Source organism: Clinocottus analis, unplaced genomic scaffold, assembly GCF_023055335.1.
Source record: "Clinocottus analis isolate CAN_PGR_092001 unplaced genomic scaffold, fCliAna1.0.p SCAF_16, whole genome shotgun sequence".
In the NCBI taxonomy this organism is placed as follows: Eukaryota; Metazoa; Chordata; class Actinopteri; order Perciformes; family Cottidae; genus Clinocottus; species Clinocottus analis.
Genome location: NW_027175887.1, coordinates 7,458,057 through 7,484,449, shown reverse-complemented (window position 1 = coordinate 7,484,449; position 26,393 = coordinate 7,458,057). Strand labels below are relative to the sequence as shown.

Here is a 26,393-nt window from a genome sequence, read left to right as displayed (position 1 = left end):
ATATGAGTTACAGTACTTCTGACTCCCATTAAGATGTAATAGTATCTCCATTAGTGTCCTAGTGTCTCCACAGCTTCTACCAGTCGATCTTCCAGTCACTCAAACTATCAATATCAATCCGTATTAATACACTATTGAGATGTCAGTATTTTATCATCAAATGTGTTCGCTAAAGAAGACAAAACGTGAAAACCTACAGCGTAAATAGAGTCATACTGGTTTTAAATGTTGGATTCTTATCCAAGCAATAATGCATCAACTAATATTTTAGCTCAAGCACGACACCTATCCCTGAAAACATTTTCTTACCAGACATCCGCCTTCCTGCCGTAGCCCTCTCCACTGATCACCTCCGGGCTCATCCAGTAGGGGGTGCCCGTCACAGAGCGGATGCCGGTTCCAGACATGCAGATGGTCTGCAGCCTCTTGCTGGCACCAAAATCCCCGAGCTTCACGTTGCCCGCTGAATCCCGCAGGATGTTGGCACCTGAGTTGACATGGAGCATGTAAATATACCACCTCATGAATGACCATCTACAGGCTGTGAAACCCATATATCTATGTATTTATAACTAGTGTGAGAACAGTGTAACACTCAGGCCTCTACCTTTGATGTCCCTGTGTACGATCATGTTGCTGTGCAGATAGGTCATGCCCTCCAGGATCTGTCTTGTGTACTTCCGGGTCACGTTTTCTGTCAGCGCCCCGTATGCCTTCAGCTGGTCTTTGACCGAACCCTGACACAAGAAAACATGCGCTTTACACAACAGCATACAGACCACCGATCTACCTCATCACTAAAGGGTCTGAGCCCAGAACAGAGGAGTAAAGTTCAAATCCGGCACCTGAAAGATTTGTGTTATGCATTCAAAGTATGGGCAATGTAATACTTTTGTATACCTTTGAATACCTTTGTTTGCAATATAGCAAACTTGTGTGATGTCTGATTTGATGTTCAGAGCTGGAAAGGTGCCAGGAATACAGAGGAAAAGTAGAGTTAACCTGCTTAACGATTGTCATTTCTAGACCTCAAACATTAAATGAGGTCTGACTACTGGCTGACCGCTTTACTAGATAGCATCATCAGCCACTGTCTCTTTATCTCCCTTAGACTTTATAAGTTGGCCACACATCTATGGCCCGAATTCCACACGGAAACAAAGTTACTGAGGTCAAAATTAAGTTCCTGAGTTCCTAAAGAGGTTCCTGCAAAAGGTCCTGTGTTTGAAAAGAAGAAGTATTTGACTATATACGTTGCTGGGACTCACCCCCGGCATGTACTCCATGAAGATAGTGAGAGTCTTCTCATTGTGGTCCCTCAGACAGCCGTAATACTGAACAATACGCTCGTGATGCAGGTTTTTCAGCAACTGGATTTCACACTCCAAAACGCTGACCTCCTGTGCAGACACGCAGAGAAGCGGGGAAATTACACACCGAATGTTCAAACAGCCGCTCACACGTTACACACAAAAGCTGTCATTCCTGAACAATGCATGTAAACAAAATGCTTATTCTGGGCACGGTGGAGCCTCCGAGGCACCGCCGGATCCGTTGCCACTGATGACAAACCGATGTGACAATAAACACAGTGATTTATGGATGACCAAAAGTGAAACCTAAAGCAGAGAGTTAAATGAACGCCGACAGCAGAGTTCCCTAAAAGAGGTTCCTGTGTTTACTTCGAAGAATGAGGCCACGGCATGGAGGGAGACAGAGGGTAATAACAGTAATCCCCAAGTCCCAGCACAGGACACAGGAACCGGTTTAATAGAAACAACTGATACACAACTGCTACATGGGGGCGGGGTGCGAAGGGGTGACGGGAGGCCAAGGCAGTGCTGACCCGTCACCGCTCCCCCCACAACACTCGCCTCCTTTCAGATACAGGAAGTGACAGTGAATGTTTTCCCTGTGGAAGACAGGAAAAGACATACAAATGGAAAGAGGGGGGGTTGAGGGAGGAAAGAAAAGCTCTTCAATACATTCCACTTCTTGAGATATTCAATCTCTTTCCGGCAGATTGATTATTTCCTTTATGTGGGGATACAACAGTTTCTGTGGTTTAACACTTGATCTAAAGCCACGGAATTTGAATAGTTGATTGATTAATCAAATCCTCCCTTATGCTAATCATGTGCGTTCCAGGCTGATGGCCTGGACAGATTATCATGCACAACGCATGAGGTCATTCTTGGCGCTTTTACAGTTGGACGGAAGTGCAGATTAGTTATTAATCAACAAACTGAGGTTTGGTTTTTTACAAAAGACTGAAACATCAACATCCATGACTGATATTGTAAAAGTAAAGAGGAAATGACACTATTTCCTGCCAAAAACAGCAGACTAATTAATGTGCACCAAGAAGTAGCGACATGTAAAGCAAAGCAAACATTTCTTTTCACAACTAAAGCTGCAACAAGAGGCTGCGTGTCCGCAAGCAACAGAGGAAATGTTCTCAACAGTACCAGAAAGAGAAAATAGGTAATAAGTATAAGCATTCTGACTCGTAAAAAAAGTTGATCGATCCATGTGAGTGTCTCACCTTGCTGGTCTCAGGACTCTCAGGATCAAACTGGACCTGCTTGGCAGCGAGTTCCCTCCCCGTATCCACATCGTAACACAGGTAAACCCGACCAAACGCTCCCTGGCCCAGAAGCTTCCCCCGCCGCCACGTCATCGGAGCACTGGGGGCTGAGAAAAACAATAAAACAGCATTTAATATGGCACAGTTTACAGAGGAATACATTTGTATTTATATTTTACCGCCCAGAGGTTTACAAGCAGATGTTACTGACCCACCATTAAAATATGGTTGCTGGGGTTTTTTCATCTTGCTAAAAGCCCTTGTTGCATGATAACAGCATCTGTATAGACCCCTTGAACTTTGCAGTGCATCTGTTATATGTCTCTTAAGAATTCACGTCAACCTAAAATGAAGTGCAAATTTCAAAACTCACACTTGTGCGCGACAGAGCGATCTTGGGGGCGGAGCCTGCCCTGAGCGTCGACCAGCTGCCAGCTGCCCACACTCTCCTCGCTGCCATTGAGCGACCGGCGTGAGGGCACCAGCGTGAAAAGGTTCCCCTGGGGGCGACGGATCCGCGGAAATGTCCGACGGCCTGAAGGACGGCAGGAAAAAGGCTGAGGTTGAATATTACATGACGAACAGGAGAGATTAAGGAAGGAAAAAGAACAAGTGAGATTAAGAGCAGGATATCACATAGTGGATAAGCTACTGATGGTGTTACCTTCACTGTGGTCCTTATGATGCAGGGAGACATGGTACCTCCGAGGATAGGTACCTCCTTTCCCTGCTACCCGGTCATACACATGATTTTCGCGGTCTGACAGCAAAGATTCAAAAAGATGAAAGGTCAACAGGATTACTCTGTGATTCACACAGCAAAAACATCAGATTATTTTTTGTTCTCGTTTGTAGCTTACACTTATGTAGACGACGGCAAAGGTGAACTTGAAATTCAAATTTCTGTTGATTTTGTTATTCAATTCATAACGTCCTCTCTTTTATAAAAAGGGCCTGAGCCGGACTAGTATTTATGTTTTTTGGTTGATATTGCGTTGTTTACTTTGCTGTAAACCAAAACTTGAATGCGTCTCTCGCAACTTGCAGCCAGTCTATAGAAACAAGCTTCCTTTGTAGCTGCTCTCACCTGAGCACTCCTGACTCTTGGCTCTGTGCATGCGAGACTTCCTCAGCGAAGGGCTGCGAAAGAGAAGGAAGGAAGAAGAGTGAGAGATGTTGAGAGACTTTGTATGGGCGTTTACATGTAACAGGTTACAGTATTTCTTCTTATTTAGCAAACACCCATCATGGAAGAGCAATGGAAAAAGAATCGGAGCATGTGATGACTCGTGATATTTCTGTCAGGCTGACTTTACTCCTCACCTGTCTGAGTTGCTGTCCAGAGACTGACAGCTTCCAGAGACAGAGTTTTCTGCACTGCTCCAGGGATCCAGCACCTGCACAGGAATGCACAGTGGAAAATAAACAGTGTGTGTGCACATCTTCTTGTACACACGTTTTAGGAAGAAAAATCCACCAAAAAACTAAATTTATGCCTGAAAACCTTTCGAGAAGAGCTACGTTGGCAATATATAGTCAGACAACTCTGTGGACTTACTGACGGCTTTGTAAAACCTTTTGCTCCCAAATATTATAGATTTCTTCTTACTTATTGTTTATAAAAGATACTTTAATTATACCAATATGACTTCCATTATTGAGCAAAACAATTCAGAAACAGAAAAGGTCTCGCTTTGAACTTTGAGGACTAGTTTATTCATGTGATCAAATCTCAATAGTACAAATAGAACAAACGCATCATACAATTTGTATTTTAAGGTGGATTTTCCCCATTACTGGTGAAGCAATGACTCACACACTGATCGCTGGTCTCAGGGATGAACTCCCCCTCACTGTTTATGCTGGTGTATGAACCTTGGCGGGCGATCCTCTGCTGGCGTTCAGGCACGTAACCAGGAGGCGGCGAGCTACGCCCCGTGTTCTGAGAACCTGGGATTAGACACAAGAAACATTAGAGGTATGAGAAAAAAAAGGCCTCAGAACTGAAATGTGAATGAGGACATCAGTTGTGATGATATTTCCGAAAAAATGCTTTTCATATTTATTTTTCTAAATAATATGCCCTGTTTCTCCACATTGAGATTTATTGTTTATTTTCCGTCGAGTATAGAATCAACGCGTGTACAGCTCATCAGTAACTTTCGTGACACTGTCGTCACATTGTCAAAATGAATAACAATATTAAGTTAGTAAAAAGATGAAGACAAAACGAATCAAAGTGCTGATTGCTTTCATAATATATCAAAGGAGCAACGGCAGAGAGCGGGCTTCAACATTTACGGCCCTCCTGCAGCCACTTCATCCTAAAACCAGGCCACGGGTCCACCGCACTTATAGCGTGCTGTAATCTGATTGGCTGCTGTCCAGCAGGCATCGTCTAGTGATGGTGAACAGGAAAAGGAAGTGGACCCATTGCTAAAAGAGGAAGTTAAAGAAAGATCGGCCACAGAGAGAGCGAGAGAGAACTCGACAGACAGGGAAATCAAGGTAGTAAAAAAGAAGTGGAAACAGCTACACGTAGCAGAATATTAACAAAACCTTGAGCTTAGGGGAAACATTTAAAAAAAAGTCGACATTTCCTGATTTGAATCAGTGTGTGAACCATCTTGTTACAGATAAGATTAGAGTTAAGATATGTACCAGTGGATAGGTGGCGCCCCCTGGGCTCGGAGGATTGGTACACCGCGCTCACGTCTCCGGTGGACTGGGAGGACTTGATCCTCACCTGCTTGCACGGCACGTGATGAGAGGGGGAGGGGGCCTGCAGTGGGAACAAGGAAAGGGAAAACGAGATTAAAAGGAGGCTTTGACACGCCATTTAACCGCCGCTTCATGTCAGCAACTCAGTGAGTGTAACACAAATGCAATGAGGAACTTTGAGTTTGCTCAACACTGCTCTATGGTGAAGAAATGGCTGTTGCAATACACTGTGAATGGTACGCTGTGAACACACGCCCCATACGCTTGTGTTCCTGTGTGACTCACATTGCTGTGCTCCGGAGTGAGCAGCAGGATCCTGATGCTCTTCATGTTGGAGCTTCGGTCCAGCAGGTCGATCGCCTTGTCCAGGTCACCCTGATCTCGCAGAGGGATGGACAGCTACGAGGATACAACATTAATAAAATAGATGAACAAACATTTATCAAGATTTACAAGCATGCAAAAGCTTTTAGAAAACTGGCCACATGATTCTTTGTTCAACAATTAGGACAAAAGATTGCAATGTAAAAAAAAAAGAAAGAAAAACACATTCAGACATGTTTGAAGCTGAAACTATTTCCCCATTAGTCAGTTGATAAAACGTCTATCAGTCACTTGTTTGATGATCGAGTCATCGCTGACCTCATTATTCATATAATGCAGGTCGAGCTGCTGGCCAAAGACAGTCGTGACTTTCTTCTGGACTTCCTCAAACTGCACAGGCCGTCCAAACACCAGGATCCTGCGCATGAAGAAAGCAAGAAATCACACAGACAGACAGATTTGAAAAGATCTGTACTGGCTACTGAGTCAAACTGCTTTGGACTCTCATTCACATGTGCGAGCAAAACACACACAAGCTGCTGTTTGTAGTGTGTGCAGATTCCTCTAAGTACACCTTTGCATATTTGTGGTCTGCGCTGGCAGCCACAGGCAAACCACAGCCTTTTCCCTCCTCTTCATTCTCCAGCTCACATACCAGTCTGAAGTAAGTGCTGCAGTGGAGTCTGAGATGTGCTCTTTCTCATGAACTGGAACATGTGACAAGAACAGCATGCCTGAGTGAATGTGTTTATGTCTCTATGCGAGTGCTCTCTCTATCACTTGCGTATAGATGTATACATGCATGTACATTTCCCCTGAACAAACACACACAAAACAAGCAGGAAAAAAAAGAGGCCAAAAAGAAAACTCACCTCCGCTCTCCTGAGAACTCAAACTTTATCCTGACATCGTCCTGAGAGTAAACAAAAACAGGAAGGTTAAAGCCGACAAAGGGGGTCATCAAAGTGCAAGTAGAAAAGCTGTGCTGATATTTAAAGATGTCAAGATGTGATTTTTACCCAAAAGAAAAGACTTGCATATTCACTGCCTTCACTCATTGGCCTTACGCAAAGATCGCTATGTCAATGTGTATTTCCTCCATTGCTACATAATTTGTGAAACTCATAGCAAGTCCAAACTTAAGTTATCGAGCTGGGAAAAAGGTAGATCCCGTCTTTCCCAAGGGCACAATCTCTGGATAAGCAAACACTACATTGCACACGGGTTGTCTGCTTTGGCTATTCTCTGTGGCTCCAGGACGTTGTGGTGAAAAGAGAGGGTGGGTGGGCTACTCGTCGCTCAGGCAGAATATATTTTTAGAGAAGAAGTTGAAAATAACTGTATTTAATACATTTGTGTGGGGCTATCTGGGTAATTATGCTAAATTGGCTAACCGGGTGGGCTAGGGAAATACTAAGAAACAACAATATACTTGCATGGGTGATACTCAATTACACTTTTCTTTATTACAGCAGTGGTCAAAATATTTCATTCCATGGTCCACATAGTTATGAAGAAAAAGAAAAACATTATTTTGTTAGATTCCAAGGCCCTCCTGATTTCTGTATTTAGGGTAATTCAAGCTGAAAACAACATAAAGACTATTAACTGTTTAATTTTGAAGCAAATATCAGCCAGTGTGTTTAGTTTGTGCAAAGGGACAGTGAGGATTCATGCTGTGGACAGAGGACAGCCCACAGCCTTTATGTTTATCACGCTTCTTCCTCGCCTAAAATATGAAGGATTTCAGCAGGAAGATGTTTGGGCAACAGCTCACAGCGACATCTCAGGCTATTGGATTGTAACGCGTACTCTGACTCACTGTAAATGTGGGTAAATCTTTGTTATTGTATTTATGGGTGAAAATCTTGGTTCATGAGGACAACTTTGTACAAGCCTAACTAGTCTAAACCATTGTCTTAAATGGTAAGATCTGCCGCTATGCCGCACCTGTCTGTTGGCCTGGGCCGGCATCTTGGGTTTGCTGCTGTCGTACGACGACACAGGCTGGCGGCGAGTCATCTGGAGGGCAACCAGGTCTTTCATTATAGAGTGGAGAGCCTGCCTCTCATCTGAAAAGGATAGTGAGTTGGGGACAATAAATTACATGGATTTGATAATGAATGACCCTAGTGTGCGTGCATGACAGAAAAAAAGTGAATTGAGGGTTAGTTCTGCACTAAAAGGTGTGCGCAGAATATTAATCAGAGTTTTTTTTTTAAAACTACATCCATATTGAGACTTTCCTGTGGCAGGGCTTTAGAGGCAGGCAAGGACTGCAGTGTTTTTGATATGCCTATTCCCATGTTTGATCTCAGGGCAAGCTCTGTCTTGGCTGGACAAGCTCGCGAAGAGAAAATATTCTCCTTGTGTAGCTTGGACAGACATCATAGCGCCCGAGCAGCGGAGAGAACCAGACCCCCATCTCCACAACGCCGAAAACCAATCCTTCATTCGACAACGTCTGGAGAGGCAGCTCGCACAGGGTTTTGGCCTCGGGGATGGTGTTTGTTGCGAGTGTGTGCGTCTGGTTTTGTCTCACGCTGTGAGGAAGCCATGCTCTCAATGTCTGTCTCACGTCAGAATTTATGGTGCTTACTCATTGTGGCGATGCTTGCGTTACGTCGTCTACAAGCCAGTCTTCAGAAACGTGTCTGTGTTGTGGCAACCCCGCCCCCAAAACAGCCTGTAAGGGTAAAAACAGATATCACTTCGTTAAAAAGAGAAAGTGTGGCACTGTCTTTGTTCATGTTACTTTGTTCAGAGCAGAAGGATTTGACTCATCGAGTCAGACAGGAGATAACGTGCAACAAAAGGTTATCAGCCAGTCGGACAAAACTTGTCAGTATGCAAAGTAAGTACCTCAGCCCATAAAACATCACCTTGGTAGCAAACAACAAGGTGGTCATAAGTACGAAACCTCATGGCTGGCACGACAAAGCGGCTGCACTGCCCTCTTATTATATCACATGATTTCACTGTGACACTAATCAGAGACGCCATTATTCATGTTCAGCACATAACTGCGTGCAGACATGTAAAAAACCCTGTAACCTAAGCCAGCAGAATACATACCTAAAGATTTGCCTGACTGCCCTGAACCCTGAGTGAATGAGAAAGTGTGCAGTGCGTGTGAGAATGTGCGCTGTGCGTTTTTGCCCATGAGAAAGAAAGACAATTGGAAACGGCTGAAATTCAAGCTGCATTGGCAGCATTCAGTCTGGCACAGTTCATACGGGAAGAATGTTTTCTACAGGGATTTTTTTTTGGCCATTTTAAATATCGACCAGCTTTAACCTTCTCTGATTGCATGAGCTGCAAAAGCCATAGTTCCGCTGTGTTATAGCTCCATTGTTGACGTTAAAAAGGGCAATAGTATCTGCCCGGTTCAAGGCGTCAACAGCGTTATAAACTAAGGCATTTCCTTCAATGGTGAAGGTTTCCCCCAAAATTTGTCCCAATAAACCATTGGATTTGAACTAATCTAACAAAGGAGAACTCAGCTTAGTTTTCTCAATAACAGTACATGACGGATGAATTGGTTGGGGAAGCAACTATGACTGAGAAAAGCGTAAAATAGAAAACAAAACCTAGAGACAATCACTGCATCAAATCAGTGACTTCCTTTAAATAAACCATGTCCACCAGAGATGGACTGAAAAAACATGTTCTCTCTTGAGTCCAGTACCTCAACAGCTGAAACCTAACTCAATCTGATACCGGAGCCTTTCCAGACAATTACAATCTGGTGTTCAAAATCCAACATAAAAAAAACTTTGTGCTCAGTTACAGTAATTTCATGCAAAGGGATTGGCGCGCCGCTAAATGCTGATTCGGCACTCTATTGTGACTGAACGCATGTAAAATACTTCAATAGAGAAACTGATCCGCTCAGTAAGATTAGCATCGGCACAGACACTGCTGCAGTGAACTGGACTGCTGCATCCCAAATCTAAGCCGTAACAATCCTTGTTAGGTTAGCATACGTTTTAAAGCTTACCAGGATAATACCGACACATTTGGTTTGATCATGAGCCAAAGAGTACATCTACATGGCCATATTGAGTCGCTGCAAATAAGAGCAAAAGGTTTAAAAGGTTATGGAATAGGGAGATATAAAGCAGAGGCCACAGTAAACAAAGCAAGTGCTGCACCTCAACATATACTGCAGCGAATCAACACACGACCATGAGATCGATCAGTAAGTGCCGGATAAGCTGAGGGAACTAATCACTCGTTCACGGGGAACGGGGACGTAACAGAGGCTGAACAGTGTCTGATGATGGAGCCCACACAGGAGGTTGCAACCGTCTCTGAGGATAGATATCGGCACATTCTGAGAAGAATTATGTGGCAGCATTGGTACCTGAGGCAACTCATTGACTCTGTGGGTTTCTGGGTAATAATCACCCACAGGAATGCCGGGCATGTCCGTCTGTGGTCGTCGGAGCGTTGCCACGTTGCTTTCAAGCTTCCGCCACTTCCATGATCCCCTGCCAACGGAGTAGTTGCCAAGTATACTTTTGTCCTTCAACCCCGTCGAGCTCCAGGCTCGGGCCACACGGTCGCCCACGAGTTGCTCATTGGACCGCCGTCGCAAATGTTCTCCAAAGAGAACATCAGAGGGGACTGGATGTGAACTTGTGCACTTCAAAAGGGTCCCTGAAGACAACACCACCACCACATATGACCTCTCTGTCCATTCCCCCGGCTAACCTCTTCTTTCCCCCACCTCTCTTCATTTTTAATTACCTCCCAGGTGGAATGTGGGGAATTCAATGGAGAAGGAGGCTGTGCTCTACCAGTCCGGTCAGCTGTGCCCGCTTTATTTTCTTTGTATCACATTTCCAGGACTAGCAGGATTTACATGGATTTTCCTCCCCCCTCTCTTCTCTGTCTGCTTTGAGAGGTGTTTAGTCTGAGGCCGTTTTTCCCAGCCACGACTCTTTCTCCGTCTCCGGCCAGTCCAGCATCTGGACAAAGTGCTTCACAGCTAAAATATCTCCTGGCCTGATATCGCTCCTTTTTCAGGTGCACATGTGTTTTGGGTTTAGGGTAACCCACCACATTTAAATATTGCACTCTCGACAAGTCTCTTGTACTCAGCTTGGCGACAGTTTCAAATGCCCTTTGTGGGTTTTTAATAAACAGACACACATACAGATACTTTCAAGTCAACGTTGCAAAAGATACGCTTATTGACAATCTCTCTAGTAGTTTGTAAAAAAGCAGGTCATTCTGCGTGTCACAGAAAAGTTTGAATCCATCTGTGGTCCATACAGGTGTCAAGCACCTGTATGACCGTTGGTTATATATATATATATATATATATATATATATATATATATATATATATATATATATATATATATATATATATATATATATATATATATATATAGTATATTACTACATTGGAATACAAAAAAGGTGGCGATTACAACCCATGACAGTATCATGTGGAGGACCTCTTTTAAAATTTTGGGACATTTGGGACACAATAGTGAGTAATGAATAAGGCACTGAGGCAATGGTATTGCAACCACATTAGCAGATGTGATATGATAGTCACAATTACATTTAGTTACTGTAGCAAGTTTGAATTAATTCCATTTCCTTTAATAAACAAAAACAGGTCGTCTTAATCTGCTATTCTCCATCATAGACTGCAGAGTATAGATGTATATAAAGCTGCATGTAACAAGGGAATAACTAACTGCACTTTAAAAAGACTTTAAAGCAATGACTCACTGTTTGTATAGATGTTAACTTCTTACTTAAATCTGTTGCTCATTTGGTGCGTGAACACTAAAGAACAACAAACTTAAAGTATCAATATTCCCAGATGCTTTTGTATGTGTGTTTACAACAGAAATTGCAAACACTGCTGTCAAACTGGTTTCAAAAGTCTTGAAGCTTAACACCACAAAGCTCTCTACTTGATCGCATATGTTTATTTATTAATTGACATCTTATCTCCCTGATGCTGCTCTGATTTTCAAGCCTAGTTGTAGCTTGAAGGACATTGAAGTCAAGTCCTTTGAATGGGAAGTCAAAGGTCTTAACAACTTATAAGCTTTTTCTTATGGCAGTAGTTTTAGACCTTCTGTCTTATTTTAATGTTACGACTTTGAGGCCAACAATTATACACCAGGAGTCACCTGAATATAGATGTTGGGAAATATATTGTTTTTATTACAAGAAAATGGCATTATTGAAAAGACCTCTCATTATAATTTAACACCAGACCTTAAATGAAGCACACTCATTTATTTGATATATTAAAAGTAACGCAAGTACTCGTTGTGCATCTCATTTCAGAAAAGTATTGTAATTGGATTATAATTATTGATAGATTAATGTGTACATCTCGTTCATTTTCAGTTCATAAAATAATAATATGTTTTAGATATGTTTTTTAGGTAAATAATGTGTTGATTGCATTTTGTATTAATCTGGATCTGTAAAGTAATTATTAACGATAATACAAGTCACCTAAAAAAAAGATGTTGGGAAATATAGCTGTTATAACAATAACATGACGTTATTTAAGGGACCTCACGTTAAAGTGCAACCCCACGCGACCTTGAATGACGCTCAACCCGCTCACTTTACCCCAGCCATCCCCGTCACGTGCAACACCCTCACCTGTCACCTGGATGACCTCCGTCGGGACAAGTCTTCTCCCGCGTGCAGCCTCACCGGTCACCTCACCGGCGTCTCGCGGCGGGGATGATGACGCAGTAGGTCCGGCCGTCGCTCACGTCCATCAGCGCCCTCAGTCGAACCGACGCGCCGGGGAGCGCGCGAGCGGGGTTGCCATGGCGGGGGCTGACCCCGCCAGGTAAATGGTCTTCTTAAACGGATAATTAAAGCAGCCACACGAGTGGATAATGTCACTCGAGACAGCTGGGAGTCGCACAGAGACAATATTCTGACGGGGGGGGGGATGTAAGCCTACATGAGGCTGCTGCAGCTGTGGCCCAAAGGCGAACCCCTGCTCCGCTCCAGCCTCGGATCTTTGGAAAACTTAAATTTCCAAAACATTTTCACATTCGTCACACACGATGTCAACGCGTTCAGGCTTGCGCCGTGTCACATGCGACAGGACAACAATAACCTAGCAGACAAGGTGCAACAATAACCGAGTGGCTTGTATGAAATCCATTTATGAGCAGGAGCTCCGCCGCAGGAACAATTTCCGTGATTTGGAGAGCCACTCTTCCTGCTAAGTTTGCAGATTTTCCTTCGCCGTGTTGCCAGGTTGGAGTCCAGAACAGTCCAAACTGTAGATGTCTTTATTTCTTAATAGAGCTACGTCGCATTGCAACTTAAATATGGTCACCAACATGAGCATATATCATGCATAGAGGCCGATAACACAAAAAAAAAAGATTAAGCGCGCGACATGAGGTTGAAACTTTGAACACTTTAGCAAAAATGAGATAAAATGACGCGATCGGGAAAAACAACAATTGCATGTAAAACGTTGCGCTTATTACACACTTCACCTCGATTCATGTCAAGCGAGGCCAAGTTGGATAAAGTCCGTCGATGTTTAGACTTCTTACATGTCGGTTCCTGAGTGTTCACGTGAGACAGAAAGCCGTCTTCCCTCAAGAGTTGTCGTGCGGTTTCTGGAACCGACTGCAGTCCACAACTCCCCCCCTCCCCTCACCCTCAAACCAAAACAAAGTTAGAAATAGTCCTAATCTTCAACCGAGTGCGTCAAACTTCCTGACAGAGAAAAATATCGCCACCGGAACCCGCTTTTACGCGTCCAACAAGTCGTGAAACCGGAACTCCGCCGTCGCGTCCATGTCTCCAAAGTGCTTCACTTGCCGTGGTCCATAAGTGTCTAGAAACATGGATTTATTCTCAGGGGGATTTCTGGTTACTAAACACTATCTAAATAAAAGCCGTGCAGTTGGCGGGCGCGCGCTGTTACGAAGTGGTTCTGCAGGCGCGCGCACAATTAGGGGCGGACCCGCTGTGACGTAGGTCGATGCTGCTTTCAGAGCTGTAAGATCTTTGCCTTTGCAAGTACTTGTTGTGCATCTATTTCAGAAAAGTTGGATTATAAATATTGATGCAGTTGTCAGTTGGTATTTTTATATCCCGATATATTTGTTGATTGCATTTTGATTTCATTTATCTGGATCTGTAAAGTAATTAGGATTGCTAATAGTAGCCTCTGAAATGCAGATGAGAATAGGTATAAAGAAGAGTAAAATTAAAATATGCAAGTATATTACTTACCTCAGCAGTCTTTCTATGGCTATGGGGAAAATTGGTTTCTCAGCCTGTTGGATTGTGTTTGTTTAGATCTGAGTCCACTCCTGTGACTGATACATATCATTTGATTATTAGAACTCATTATTAATGTAAATGCAGGATTTTACTGTAGTACTTGGTGAACAATTCAGTAGAACTGCAACCAATGATTGTTTTCATTAGGGATTAATCTGATTACTTTTTATTTAATTAATTGATTAACTGGTTTGTAAAAAAATCGTGAGAAATGCCATCACACGTTATCCAGAGCTTAAAGTGACACCAATGTTTGTTACGAGCAAACCGCAAAATTATTTGAAATAAAATAAAATCATTAAAAATAAAAGCAAATTTGAGGATTTGTGAAGCTGGTACAAACTTGTTTTTGCTAAATAAATCTTAATTTTTAAAGTAATTAATCATTGAAACTGTCAAATATTAGTGGTGTACACAGTATCACCCTCTGAATTAGAGTGCAGTACAAGTACACAGATAGTAATTTAACCACGCAAAAACTAAACATTTTTAAATCCTTGAGCACTTCAAGGATTCAGTTATCTTAACATCAATAAACACACGAAAACCACTGCATTAAATCAACACCAGCATTTAATTTTTTTTTTCTCCAAAAGCATGTAAAAAAAAAGAAAAAAAGAGAAAGAAAATGCACAAAATGATTGTGTGTATTGGCGTAGAAAGAGGGGCGCTTACATTTCAAAATGTTACACTTCCATACCACAACTAAGCAACAGAGGGAGAAGAGAGGAGAACGACTGAGAACACCGTTCAAGCGTCCTTTGCTGTAAGGCCACCTCAATCCACAGGTCAAGTCTGTACAGAATACATGTTCAAAGATGCATACATTTAAGATGTCTCGATGACGACAGCATTGAAAAGTAAGTCCACATCAAGAGAAGCACGAAAATGAAACGACTCACAGGTTTAACATAGACAACATTACACTGCAATCATTCACCTGAGCCGCTCGGCACCAGCGTGTACCGCGTCTGCTCTGTTTCACTTAGAAGTTGCAAGTCACAGATCCTGCAGTTGTACCTTGGCGTACTGCTAACGGGGAATAAGAAAGACAGCATTTCTAGATACAATACTCTTGATTTTAAAACATATTTTTCAGGGATCCAGAGGATGACTTTTAAACTTAAAAGAGGAAAATATATAATGTCACACACAGATTTGGAATTATTTTTTTTGTGGATCAAAAGTGGTTGGATAGGAAACATGGCTGCTGGTCGAGTTGAGTAATCCTATTTTTAAGAGTTGGGATCGAAACTAAGCAGGTCGGTTTTAAAAAGGCATTATCAGGAGATTTCCTTGCACTCTGTGCACTCAAAAGGACTTGTTTGTAAAAACAATAAGGTTAGCTATTTATTTCTAAGGCTTCTCTTTAAAAAAAAAGTTGCACATATCCATCCGTTCAAGTTTAGCTCTCTCTTCTGCACAGCATGCTCTAATTCACAGTAAACCTTTAGTCACAAAAGTACTTTCAAGTGTCAGTCAAGTCTCAGTGGCATTCAGAGATATTTGAATGGCTTTAAACTCATTCTTTGAATAGAATGAAATATAGATGTGGAAATCTTGTCCAACTGGGTTGATTTATCTTAGGTGTTAGAATAAAGTTAAATTTAAAAAAAAAAAAGGGTCTGGAGCGCAGTAGCTGCACGGCAGACTGAGGCAACATATTTAAAAACTTTGAATAAAGGCTATGTTGAGTTCAGGGGCGAGTCGCTTTTCTTCCTCTCACACGAAACACTACCGTCACACTTTCCCCAGCAGGGGGTGCTCTGCACCGGGTTTTGCATGCAGCATGCAGGAGCACATCAGGGAACCACTATAGTGACAAACTCTCCATCGGACACCTACTGTAAATTCAAGATTAAGAAATAGGTCCAGGTGCTAAGATGCATTTAGCTAATAAGACAGGAAATGAGAACAGGAAGGCATTAATTCATAAAGGAAACCTGTCCACGTTTAATGGATGGGAGGGGTAATAAAATGATTGATGTTCAAGACACTGCGATTGGATCCGCCTACGTCCCCAAAAAAGACTGTCCAGCTATATGAACACTCTTAAATACAGCAGGGGAATAAAAAAATCACCACAAGACACCAACAACTGACAAAGCATGAAATGACGAAGGAACAAAATTGTGTGGTTTTCTGCAAGGCTTAAGCTACGTCCATCAACAACCTCATTAGTGCCACGCAAATGTAGTTGTAGTAATCGATTTCACCAATAGCTCCTTTTGAGAGGTTTCATCAAACAGAGTGAGGGGATGTTAACGAACAAGGCCTCAGTCTCCCTGCGATTATCTCGTCTGGTGATCATGTGTGGTCATATGTGCAAGACTAGAGTACAGTAAGGTGGGGAATGTTCACTAATCACGAACTACAGCTCTACGTACAGATAGTATACAAAACACAATCTGAGAACTTCGTTAAAATTTCAACCATCAATAAAAGCTCAGAGGATCCACTTATGCCGAGACATCAAATCCAAACTCAAGTGCTTCTAAAAACCCTAAAAAAGTGATTTGCTATGCATTAATGAAACAAATCATTCACAACACAAAAAGATCAATACAGTCATAAGATAAGGCTATTAAGACCCAGTCATCCCAACATGCAAGGATACGACTCACAGCGGTCAATAAAATAAGAACAAACCGTGGAATGAAGCGGACAATAATTAAACTTAACACAAAAAAGAGGTGAGCTGTTGCTGATGTGTGCTGTTATTTTACAGTACTCTGTACCCTGTTTGTTCCTCAAATATATGAAACCTAACAAACCGACATAACTGTCTGACAGCAAAGTCACATTACTGAGGACTCATATTTTGATTTCTGTTGTTTTGTCAAAGTGAAGGAAAATATGTAATATCATCTTTTAGGGTGAAAATTGACCTGAGTGTATGCTCTATTGCGAAACATGGATGCGTTGTAACCCCTCGAATATGTTTGCCTGAGCATACAGTTGACTTATGGAATAAAAATGAAAAAGGGTGCAAATTATTTAAAAGAATAATTCAAAAGAAGTGATTATTAATAGTATTATACTCCCCATACTAGAGAAGGCTTTTGGTCACAATCAACTACCAATTCCAAACAGGAAATTGGAAAATAAAATGAAGGAAATACAGATATCAATTAAATTGAACCCAAACATTTAAACGTTTAAAAGTATGGATTATGACTAGCCAGTCATTTCCATGCTGTTTGTGCATGTATCTGTTCTGATGGCGTTTAAATAGCGAGTGAGCATGTGGGAGATTAAACAGCGCCTCAGCATACGAGGCATGTGTTCAACGCGATGTACTGGAGGTGTTAGGGGGAGGAAAAGAAAGAGGCATGGCTGGGACAGACACGATTATGCCGTCTTTGTTATATTATCCGGCTCCTTGGAGGTCCAGAGCTCTTTGTGCTGTTTGCGTCCGAAGCCCTCGTCGTAGTTGCCTTTGCTTTTGAACAGCTGCTGGAAGTGGGGTTTACAGTAAAATTCACCTTGGAGAGCTGCAAAGGTGCCAAGGCTGCGGAGGAGAGGAGTGACATAGTTATATACAAACCCATAGGAGATAGTCGAGTGGACACAGGAAAAAAAGCGATGCTTGTAGTCACCTAAGTTTGGCGTTGCAGTGCTTGCAGCAGAAGCATGATGAATGGAAGACCAAGTTGTTGGCGACCACTCTCTCCATTGGGTAAACCGTTTTCTCACATGAGGAGCACACTTCCTTCTGGGTCTTAAAGCTGAAAGACTGAGCACATGAATAGACAGGTTTGTTACAGGGCGGTGATTTGGGCCACGATCCTCCGAGAGAGGAAGGCGGGCATTTAGAAGAGACACAAAAGGCAGGAAAAAAAATGGTGCTCTGGTCTTTGTTGAGATCAAAAAGGCTGATGAATGTGAAGTGGGGCAAGAGTACCGCACACAGAAGAAGAACAGAGAACAATGAGTGAGGGATGAGAAACGACATACATTTACCTTAGAGCGCTGGACAGGTTTCTCTTCAGTGGTGCTCCTGGTGTCCTGGATAAGAAAAGATAAACAATTTAACATTGAAACAAATGTTTTCACATGCGTACAAAGACTCCTGTTGTGCTTTGAACGCCAACAACAAATATTTGGTGGAATCACAGTCGAGTCTAAATCAGATTACAAGCAACATCACGAGGGTGGAAGAATGTGTTTTACACTGTCCTCTTATTACCTTTACCAGAGTGTTGAATTGTCAAGCTCATCTCTCAATGTCCTCCCTCTTTCTATTTGCTCCATCTGTCTCTTTGCACCCTTGGGAGAGGATCAGGTGCCTTCTGTCTGGTCATGTGAGCCGAGCTGTGGGACGCTCCACATGAGGGCTGCCCTCAACACAGCAGAACAGCTCAGAACCCGACGTCCAGTGCAGAAACGTCACGAGGAAATGTAAGAAGTCCCTTACAAATGGTGGGAAATTACAACACAACCGCCAGTGTTCCTTTTTGTAACCCATGAATGTAACAAGGCATTTCTCTAACGCCACAATTATGGGTTTACTCTTTAATTATCTGGATGCCACGCAACATAGGTCACCACATTTCCCCGCACGTTGTAGGTTCTCCGGAGGAATTGAAAGACTTCCCCCGAGGCGCTCAGATGGTTAAGGCGACAGACGAAAAACTTGCAGGATGTGACACAGTAGGAATGAGTTTATCTGCTCTCTCAAGTGTTGCAGCAAGCGCCCATCAGCAACACGCACGGCCACATCTTTAAGCAGGGCTAACAGGTAGTTCAAGCAGATAATTATCCGACAGAGACATTCAGACGGGGACACAGTAACTGCCATGGAAAAGCAAGTGTGCAGGGAAGAAGGGCAGCCTCTGTTTAGGCAGGGGAAAAGTCCACTGCAGACTTTGCTAAAGCCCTGTTATGTAAGGCAGTTTGGCTGGAGCTGGAGGAAGTGGTGGAGGTGGAGTGAGGGGAGGTCAAAGGCTGCTACCACAGTTGCAAAGAGAAGGAGATCAGAGTCATCAGAGGCAATCGCTGCGTCTTATTTTTTCCAGGTCTATTACTCTTTGACTTGCAAAATGTCTTGCTTTGTAAACAAAATAAGTCAAGAGTTTGCCACAGTGATGGAAATGACCGGTTGAGTGGCTAATGATTAATATGTGTTTTTTTTACTTGTTAAAATTGTAATTTTGGAAATCTACATTCAACGTTGTAAATTTCCCAGACAATCACAGAGAAGCTGATTCTAGAAAGAATGAAGCTTTTGCCAGGATAGTAAGTGTAACACCGTAGCAATCAAGGTTCAACTTCATAATGACCATAATAACAAACAATGTCACCATTGACCAACAATGTCAATTGTTGCTTGACACCAGGTGGTGTTGTTATATCCAAGTCTGTATCTTAAACTTTTGTTTAACCAAAAAGACCAATTCCATTCAAAACAAGGGTGTAATATTAAATCATTGGCGCTTGGTGTCCAGTCATCCTCTGTTTAGTGTGCACACGACTCATGCTGACGGATGTGCATCATCTCTCCCAACCTAATACAACCAGAGATCAGTTGACACATGCATATTGTCTCATGTTACATATATGGATACCATTTTTGACCCTTTTTAATTTCACGCACCACTTAACGGAAAAGGAAAAGCAGCACGGCTGTTTTGTGCACTTATGGGAACCCCGTGAGATGCTTTTAAAATGATTGGCTCATTAACTGAGGCCATGCAGCTTCCTGTAGATGCAATCGCATCCCAACTGTCTGCTCTTCGTCCCCGATTCCTCTTGAGCTCAGTTAATGTGCTAGCAGGCAGCTAACACGTTGCTGGTTATATAGCAGACTGCATGCAAGACCACTTCCTGTTCCTGCAGCAGGGCTGATGAGCCGACACGGTCGTGATCTTCACAACATTATCCAACAATGTTGAAAACTTTGACTGTATAAGGTTGTCACAAAAAATAGGTTGATGTCAGCAGGAGGCTGTAAGAATTGTCAAATTAGGTCAATATAGCTTCTTTTACATATGAAATCATGAAACCAATGCAGCCAAAAATGGAAGTCTGATCTGAGGGAAGTCAGTATTGGGTTTTTTTGTATGTGAAAAAACAACACAGCAAGATTAGCTACCATGTTAGGGGGTAGACATGCATTCCAGACATACATACACAGGCTTCCTGGAAGAATTCAGATTAGCTTGTGCCATCTTGTCTTCTTTTACCTTATATGTACATGAGTGTCAATTGCCACTAAACAACTTGAATGTGGCAGGAAGTTGACGTGACACATCTGTCTTCCTCTGTCTCGCAGAGTCCCGACGGGGAACTCAGCAGCTTCAGTCCGACCTGACATTTGTCCCAATAAATGACTGCTGCTAATGACTACTTGTTCTGTATGGCTGCTTTAGCCGCAGAGTGAATGAACTACAAGAGATTTACGATTTGTTCGGGGGCGTACAACTCACAAATGAGCTCTGGAGTCCTCCAGGCTAATAAAAGAGACAACGGATAACCATGTGTGTGGAGGGGCTGGATATGAAGGGCCTTGGTGAACACAGAACGAGGCGTTTCATGTAAACATAAATAAAGAGGGTTTGTAGTGTTGTTTATTAGATATGTTCTAACTGTAAAGCAATTTGACATAGCAGTATGTGAGAAGCCAGAGCCAGCCGGAGAGTTGTGTCTTTCTGAACAAAGAACATTTTCACACAAGTGGGGAAATCTTCTTGCAACAAAAGTTCAGCTGTTACCTCACAGCGTAAATCCGTTGTTTTATTTCCCCACTTCCCTACGACCCTACTACCGGCGTCTTTGCTCGGTCCAAAACTACTTGGAACTCGGCCGTCATTTTGATCTCAACGACACACCTGTGAAGTTTTGTGCTGCTTTCACAGCTGGTTAACGGCCATTTCTTGAAGTCAGGAACATAACCCCACTGTAAAACTATAACTTGCCAGTCTAACGTCTTTTTTTGTGGACAGATTAAACAAACAAGATATAACCCACCCACATGACAAGTTACAGGTCCTGATTATTTCCAAAACAGGAGAATAGGGAGAGACTTTGAGGATGTAGTTAGGAGGCAACCTCAAAACAATGTATGCAAGTCTGTTATTAACAGACGCCGCCTTGTCTAAATCTCATTGCTTACAAGAGCTATCCGCCGAGGTAAATCACAGCCACTTAGAACGGTTACAACAAATCTAAAGAATATTACGAGGGCAAAAGGTCAACCGGTTTGTAAAGAGTTCAAAAGAGAAGAAGTAACTCCTCTTTTTACGTTCCCTAGTACTGATGGACAGAAGACAACTGACAAATCTTCCCGGCTTCACACTCGATCATCTCTGAATTCACACTGTGGTGCATGATTTACTGCAACAGGCCCCTAGAAGGGCAGGCAGGCACTGTGTTAACAAACGTCTTATGTCATCAATCCAAAACGAGGCTCCCACTCAACCTCATCCCTTATTTTTAGAAATGTGATCATTGTATGATCGCTTGGGACACCAGAGAGAAAGAAGAAGAAAAAAAAAACAGAACGAATGTGAAGAAACTTATTCGTTAAAACATAACCAAACAGTGTTCATGAGCGGATCTATCAGTCGTCAAGCAGTTTGACTCAAAAAAAATCATGCACAATATTTCTCAGTCCAGTACTAGCAACATACGTAAACCATGAGTGTTTGTATATATGTATATAGCACGACATTGATCCAACAACTAAAACAGCTGCTTGCTAAAAGTTATTTGTAAAGGCATCAATAACTCTGAACACGAGAAGAAGCAAGTTATGTGGAAAAGATGCCTGAGAAGAAGAAAAAAAGGAAACTCACTCAAGATTAAAAGAGGATTAAAGAAAAACTTTTCTGTGTTGGAAAAGTATTAGCTGCGGTTTTGACACTTGACTGGCTGGGGAACTGATGAAAGTGGGATGAAACATCCTTCAAAGTGCTTCTACCAGTCTGCAGAGTAATCACGCCGTTGGGGCATTTGATCGGCCATGACCTCTCTTCCCTTTTTGAGCTTCCTGTACGCAACGAGATGGTGACGAGGCATTTTTCTCTGGTTAAAGACACGGAATTGAATGTCTGTATGTCTCTTTAGTCAGCTGAAACCGTACAGACATTTGTGTTTTCATTTCCTGTCTTGGACAGCTGTAAAGATTCAGAATAAACCATTTAAATTATATAAAACGGTGCCTAAAAGGTGGGAAGAAATAGGGCTCCAACTGCCGCTTATATCCATATTTAATGAATTACCAAATTATTTCGTTGGACTAAACAACGAGTCTTTCCATCTATTAAATGTCAGATAATAATGAAAAATCCCCTTAAAAATAAGAGACGTCTTCAAATGTCTGAATCAACAGTATAAATATATTCAGATATGTATAGAAAACAGGGAAAAGCACATTAGAGAAAGTGGAACATTTGTGCTTGAAGAATTACTTAAAACAGTGGCAGACTAAATTTCTGTTGACAACTAATCATTGAAAAAAAAGGATGACTAGTTTTCCCAAAGCAAAAAATTAACGGTCACATTATATTACTATTCCTGAGAAACTGCTGCCTGATTGAGAAAAGTATACAGATTTGTCATTAATTAGTAGTCAGCAGCTTGGAGAACCTTATGTTCTGCACTACAATGCCTGTGTAACATAGCTATAAAAAAAAAGCACTCGTCACTCCTTTTAGAAAAAGCTGCCCGAGGGCACGATAAAAACTACTTAAGTCCTCCGATCAACTGTGTCAGAGATCTTTCCAACTCCAAGCTAAAGCTTCTTTTTTTTTTTTATCCCTAAACCAAATGGTGTACAAACCTGCAGTGTTCATACAAACTAATGGTTGATGCTGGTTTGCTGCAGCAGCTGGTCAGTTTGTATTTTCTTCTTTAAGTTGTAAAGAACGAAACAAGTGAAAGAATGTGTTGAAGACACGGCGCCTGTGTCGACTTGACATAGCAAGGCTGCTGCTTTCCACAACTCGCTGAAGGTAGAGAAGAAACAGCCTCAAGTGCTACTTCGGATCAGATGCTATCGCACACTCGAGAAGAGGGAAACATTTCACAACCAAATTCTCCTCCAGGACTGGAATTCAGGAAGGCATGCCCCATCCCGTCTTAAAAAAAAAAATGTGCATGCAAATATTTGCTTTAGGATCACAGAGCATTTACATCACCCAATGATGGCTCCTGAACTACGAACTGAGACATTGTCAACAAAGGATTTAATGTTTTAGACTATTTTTTCCCACCAAATAAGATCAAATGCGGGTCATTCAGGTCACACTGAGTCGATTCCCACTGAGCTCTGCAGACTTCAAAATGTGACTCCTCGGACGGCTACTGTTAACGGATGATACTGTGGGGAAACTCTACACGTTGAGTCTTTCCAAGCGCTCTGCCCTAAGGTCCTTTCAAACCAGATAGCCTGCATTCGATCAGTGGCTGAAAGCCACAGAGATACATTGCAACATGAGAACATGGTTGTTGTTGAGACAATTATCACTGAAATTATTGACACCGATATGTAAACAGCAGAGAGCTTCCGATTGAAAAGAACCACACAAGCATAACGCCAACAAAAAGTATTCCTGAAAAGCCTATAATCCAACAGAGAAACCTTGACACCTTTTTGAGGCCTAAAATAAACTTTTATGTTCCTTTGTTCACACAATACATTTCTCATTTTTCAAAAGTAACACCTAACTGTGATACAGTAAATGATTGGGAAATAAAGAAACAGGTACGCAGCTAGTTAAAACTATTAGTCTGACCACTGCAGCCTGCAGCGCTAACGCCTGAACCTGCTGGCGACCCATTTAATACTGTTCTGCACATCCGACAGCAGGAAAACAACATATGGCACTTCCACATGCCCAACAAATCAGGTTGTGTGTCGTTAATGGTTATTGTTTGACAAAAGAGCATATGGTCAAACTAAATAAATGTTATTAGTCCTCACTGCAGCTTTATACAATGTGCTTTGTCTAAATCTGCATAATTTCGGTTGTTTTCCCTTTTTTTTAAAGAAAAAATCAAATTGCAACAACAGCCTCTCAAATCCACCAGGATACTGACGCAAATCAGCCGGCAGAGCAGCATGTCAATCTGTGCTGTCAACGCTGACTAAAATTACAGTCAGGCTGCCCAGTGACAGGAAATGAAAATGACCATATACTTGTTTAAACCGTTTTGCCATATGCCAGGGCTATAATGACAGACTGTTGTAAGTGTGGTGCCCTGGATGGATAAAAAAGTGGTTTTACTAGACCACAGAGCAGTTTGTACACTACTCAACAACATCAACACAAGCAACTCATTTGTGTCAAAGCATGAAACACGTGTTTTCTTAAAACCGGTGTAGAGTTTTAAATATAATGCTGATTTACACAGAGGTTCAGCAGCGGATATTTTATCCACTTATCCTAGTGTGACATATTTTTGGGGGTATACCAACACCTTATCCTGGGATCAAACCTAGGTATGTCAGGAGGAAACCTGCATCTACTAGATGGAGGAGGTGTGGCATGTAAATACCCATTAAGGTTTCTGATCAGTCTGAAGAAAGAGGAGCGGCTGAGAGAGAAGATCAGAAACACCGATGCAGTTATGAGCATGTACATGATGAAAGGAATAACCAGGAGCCCCCACTTTCTCTGTAGAATATCACATCTAAAATAAAATTTTAAAGTAGGATAACAGTATGCTAATGTGAATCTGTCAATAACATAAATGTGGGGAAATCTTATGATCAGAGAGGACGTTAAACGTCCTTTATATGCATGTAAAATGAATACAAAATGAAACTAAAATGGGTTTTCTGCTTTAATTTTAAAGTTTTTTAATATATTTTTTAATTGTGTTTATGTTGTGTAATGTTAAATCCCTATCGCAGACTACTTCACGGTCTGCACTTGCTGTACTAAAGACCTGAGCCCAGCACTGGGAGGTTGGAGCCGACATTAGGCCAGGTACAACAACAAAAACACATTAATCTGTTCTGGGTGGGAACTTCAACTGTTGGTCGAACAAAACAACAAAAACATAAAATCACGTCACATATTTCAAAACCACAGATCAATTTACAAGTCGGTTGATGAGGTAGGGCAATTACATTAATAATCCGTTACAACACTGACACGGCTACCCAGATTAGATGGGGAGTGTTTTTGTGTTGAATGTATAATTCAGTGAGATTAAAATGTCTCCTTTTGATATTAATTAGCCAGCAAGCTAGCTAACTAACGGACGTTAAAAGGAGCGAAGCACCGACAGCTTTTACTAAGAGGAACACGACGCGGGCGTGTAAATTTAACACAAATTCAACACAAAAGCCTGCTTTTACGTCGCCCTCATCTACATACGGCGTTTACACGAGGCAACCAGACCGCGGCGGACTCAGCCAACCGGGTCCCGGTGAGCTAACCCCGTTAGCGGGTGGACGGACATCATCGCCTCATCACACATAAAGGAGCAGAGAGGAGAGCGGCCGAGGGAGGGAGGGAGGGAGGGAAGGAGGCTGCAGACACAAGCGGACTGTACAATAAAACACTCACCATCTGTGCTTCTTGTCTGTAACACGCTGGCCGATAACGTCTGTTCACTCAGAGACTGGACACTAAAATTTGCTCTCTCATTCAGTTTCCTGCGAGGCTTTTGTTGTAGCGGTTGTTGGCCCCGGTGCCCGTGAGTTCTGCCTCGACCCTCCGCTCCGCTTCACGTCTCGGTTGGCTTTCAACAGAACGGCTTTTTTTTTTTTTTTTTCCTCCGGCAGGATGTCGCACGCCATTGGTTCTCATTTGCTTCTGGTGTGTTCATGGTTCGTCGGACAAATGAAAACAAATGGTGAAACATGAATGTCACTGTCGAGCGTTTGTATAAATATTACCCCACCCTACAACAAGCTTTGGTACTGGAGGTAGTATTACGATAGAGTACATTATACAAAGTTGATTTACCACATGTGGAAATACTAGCACAAGTTCTGCATTGAAATGTTTACGAAAGTATCGGCAACAAAATATCCTGACAGACGCAAATGCACACAGAGCTTACTCGTGGTGCAGAATGGCCAGTTTCATACTGTATATTAATTTACTGATGCATTAATGGGAAGTTGATTTTTAAGGGGGATAATTTAGGTATTTTACACACCAATGGCTAGGGATTAAAGTATTATCCCTACCTACGTATCTACCAAAATATATATTATTTAAAAAAAAATGCGTTATATTGTATCACCATTAATTTAAGTTCAGTGCTTCTGTTTTAGATTGTTTTACTTGCATACTTTTCTATTATTATAGATGTCTATTGCCAATAACTGCCTCTGTTGAATTGTTATGCATATGACAATAACTAAATAACTACATATTCTAAATTGTGGATTATATGTTGTATTATTACAAACAATGCAACTGAAGTTATCAAATACAAGCAGTAAAGTAAAACATACAGTATTTATATCTGAATTGTAGGTAAGTATAAT

The 26,393-nt window shown here is 42.0% G+C and overlaps 2 protein-coding genes across 3 annotated transcripts in view; both read right to left on the bottom strand.

The window, feature by feature from the left end:
- map3k3 (mitogen-activated protein kinase kinase kinase 3) overlaps positions 1-12,747 on the bottom strand; it is a 15,623-nt gene extending 2,876 nt beyond the window's left edge. Inside the window, exons 1-16 of the mRNA XM_068578482.1 lie at positions 12,281-12,747; positions 8,232-8,318; positions 7,583-7,704; positions 6,505-6,545; positions 5,951-6,050; positions 5,594-5,707; positions 5,249-5,369; positions 4,404-4,537; positions 3,911-3,984; positions 3,675-3,727; positions 3,252-3,347; positions 2,961-3,122; positions 2,546-2,694; positions 1,269-1,400; positions 608-737; positions 310-487 (exon numbers count right to left, since the gene is read on the bottom strand). Coding sequence (XP_068434583.1) covers positions 310-487; positions 608-737; positions 1,269-1,400; positions 2,546-2,694; positions 2,961-3,122; positions 3,252-3,347; positions 3,675-3,727; positions 3,911-3,984; positions 4,404-4,537; positions 5,249-5,369; positions 5,594-5,707; positions 5,951-6,050; positions 6,505-6,545; positions 7,583-7,704; positions 8,232-8,235 — 1,610 coding nt within the window. The 5' untranslated portion in view covers positions 8,236-8,318; positions 12,281-12,747. The remainder of the gene's footprint in view (positions 1-309; positions 488-607; positions 738-1,268; positions 1,401-2,545; positions 2,695-2,960; positions 3,123-3,251; positions 3,348-3,674; positions 3,728-3,910; positions 3,985-4,403; positions 4,538-5,248; positions 5,370-5,593; positions 5,708-5,950; positions 6,051-6,504; positions 6,546-7,582; positions 7,705-8,231; positions 8,319-12,280) is intronic.
- Positions 12,748-14,497: 1,750 nt separating this feature from the next.
- limd2 (LIM domain containing 2) lies at positions 14,498-25,643 on the bottom strand. Of its 2 annotated transcripts, none has more exons than XM_068579367.1 (4): positions 25,462-25,643; positions 17,900-17,950; positions 17,542-17,678; positions 14,498-17,453 (listed from the first exon to the last, which is right to left on the bottom strand). In XM_068579367.1, exons 1-4 carry the CDS (start codon positions 25,462-25,464, stop codon positions 17,294-17,296), a joined length of 351 nt encoding a protein of 116 aa, XP_068435468.1. In that variant the 5' UTR covers positions 25,465-25,643; the 3' UTR covers positions 14,498-17,293. The 2 variants fall into 2 exon arrangements, with proteins under 2 accessions (XP_068435468.1, XP_068435469.1); XM_068579368.1 differs by having other exon boundaries at positions 17,906-17,950.
- Between the last annotated feature and the right edge of the window lie 750 nt (positions 25,644-26,393).

Coding starts and splice junctions, on each gene's coding strand:
- limd2 (XM_068579367.1), bottom strand. Junction 17,679..17,899: donor TCCAGCGCTCTAAGGTAAAT/GTATGTCGTTTC, acceptor TCATGTGCTCAG/TCTTTCAGCTTTAAGACCCA. Junction 17,454..17,541: donor CACTGCAACGCCAAACTTAG/GTGACTACAAGC, acceptor TCTCCTCCGCAG/CCTTGGCACCTTTGCAGCTC.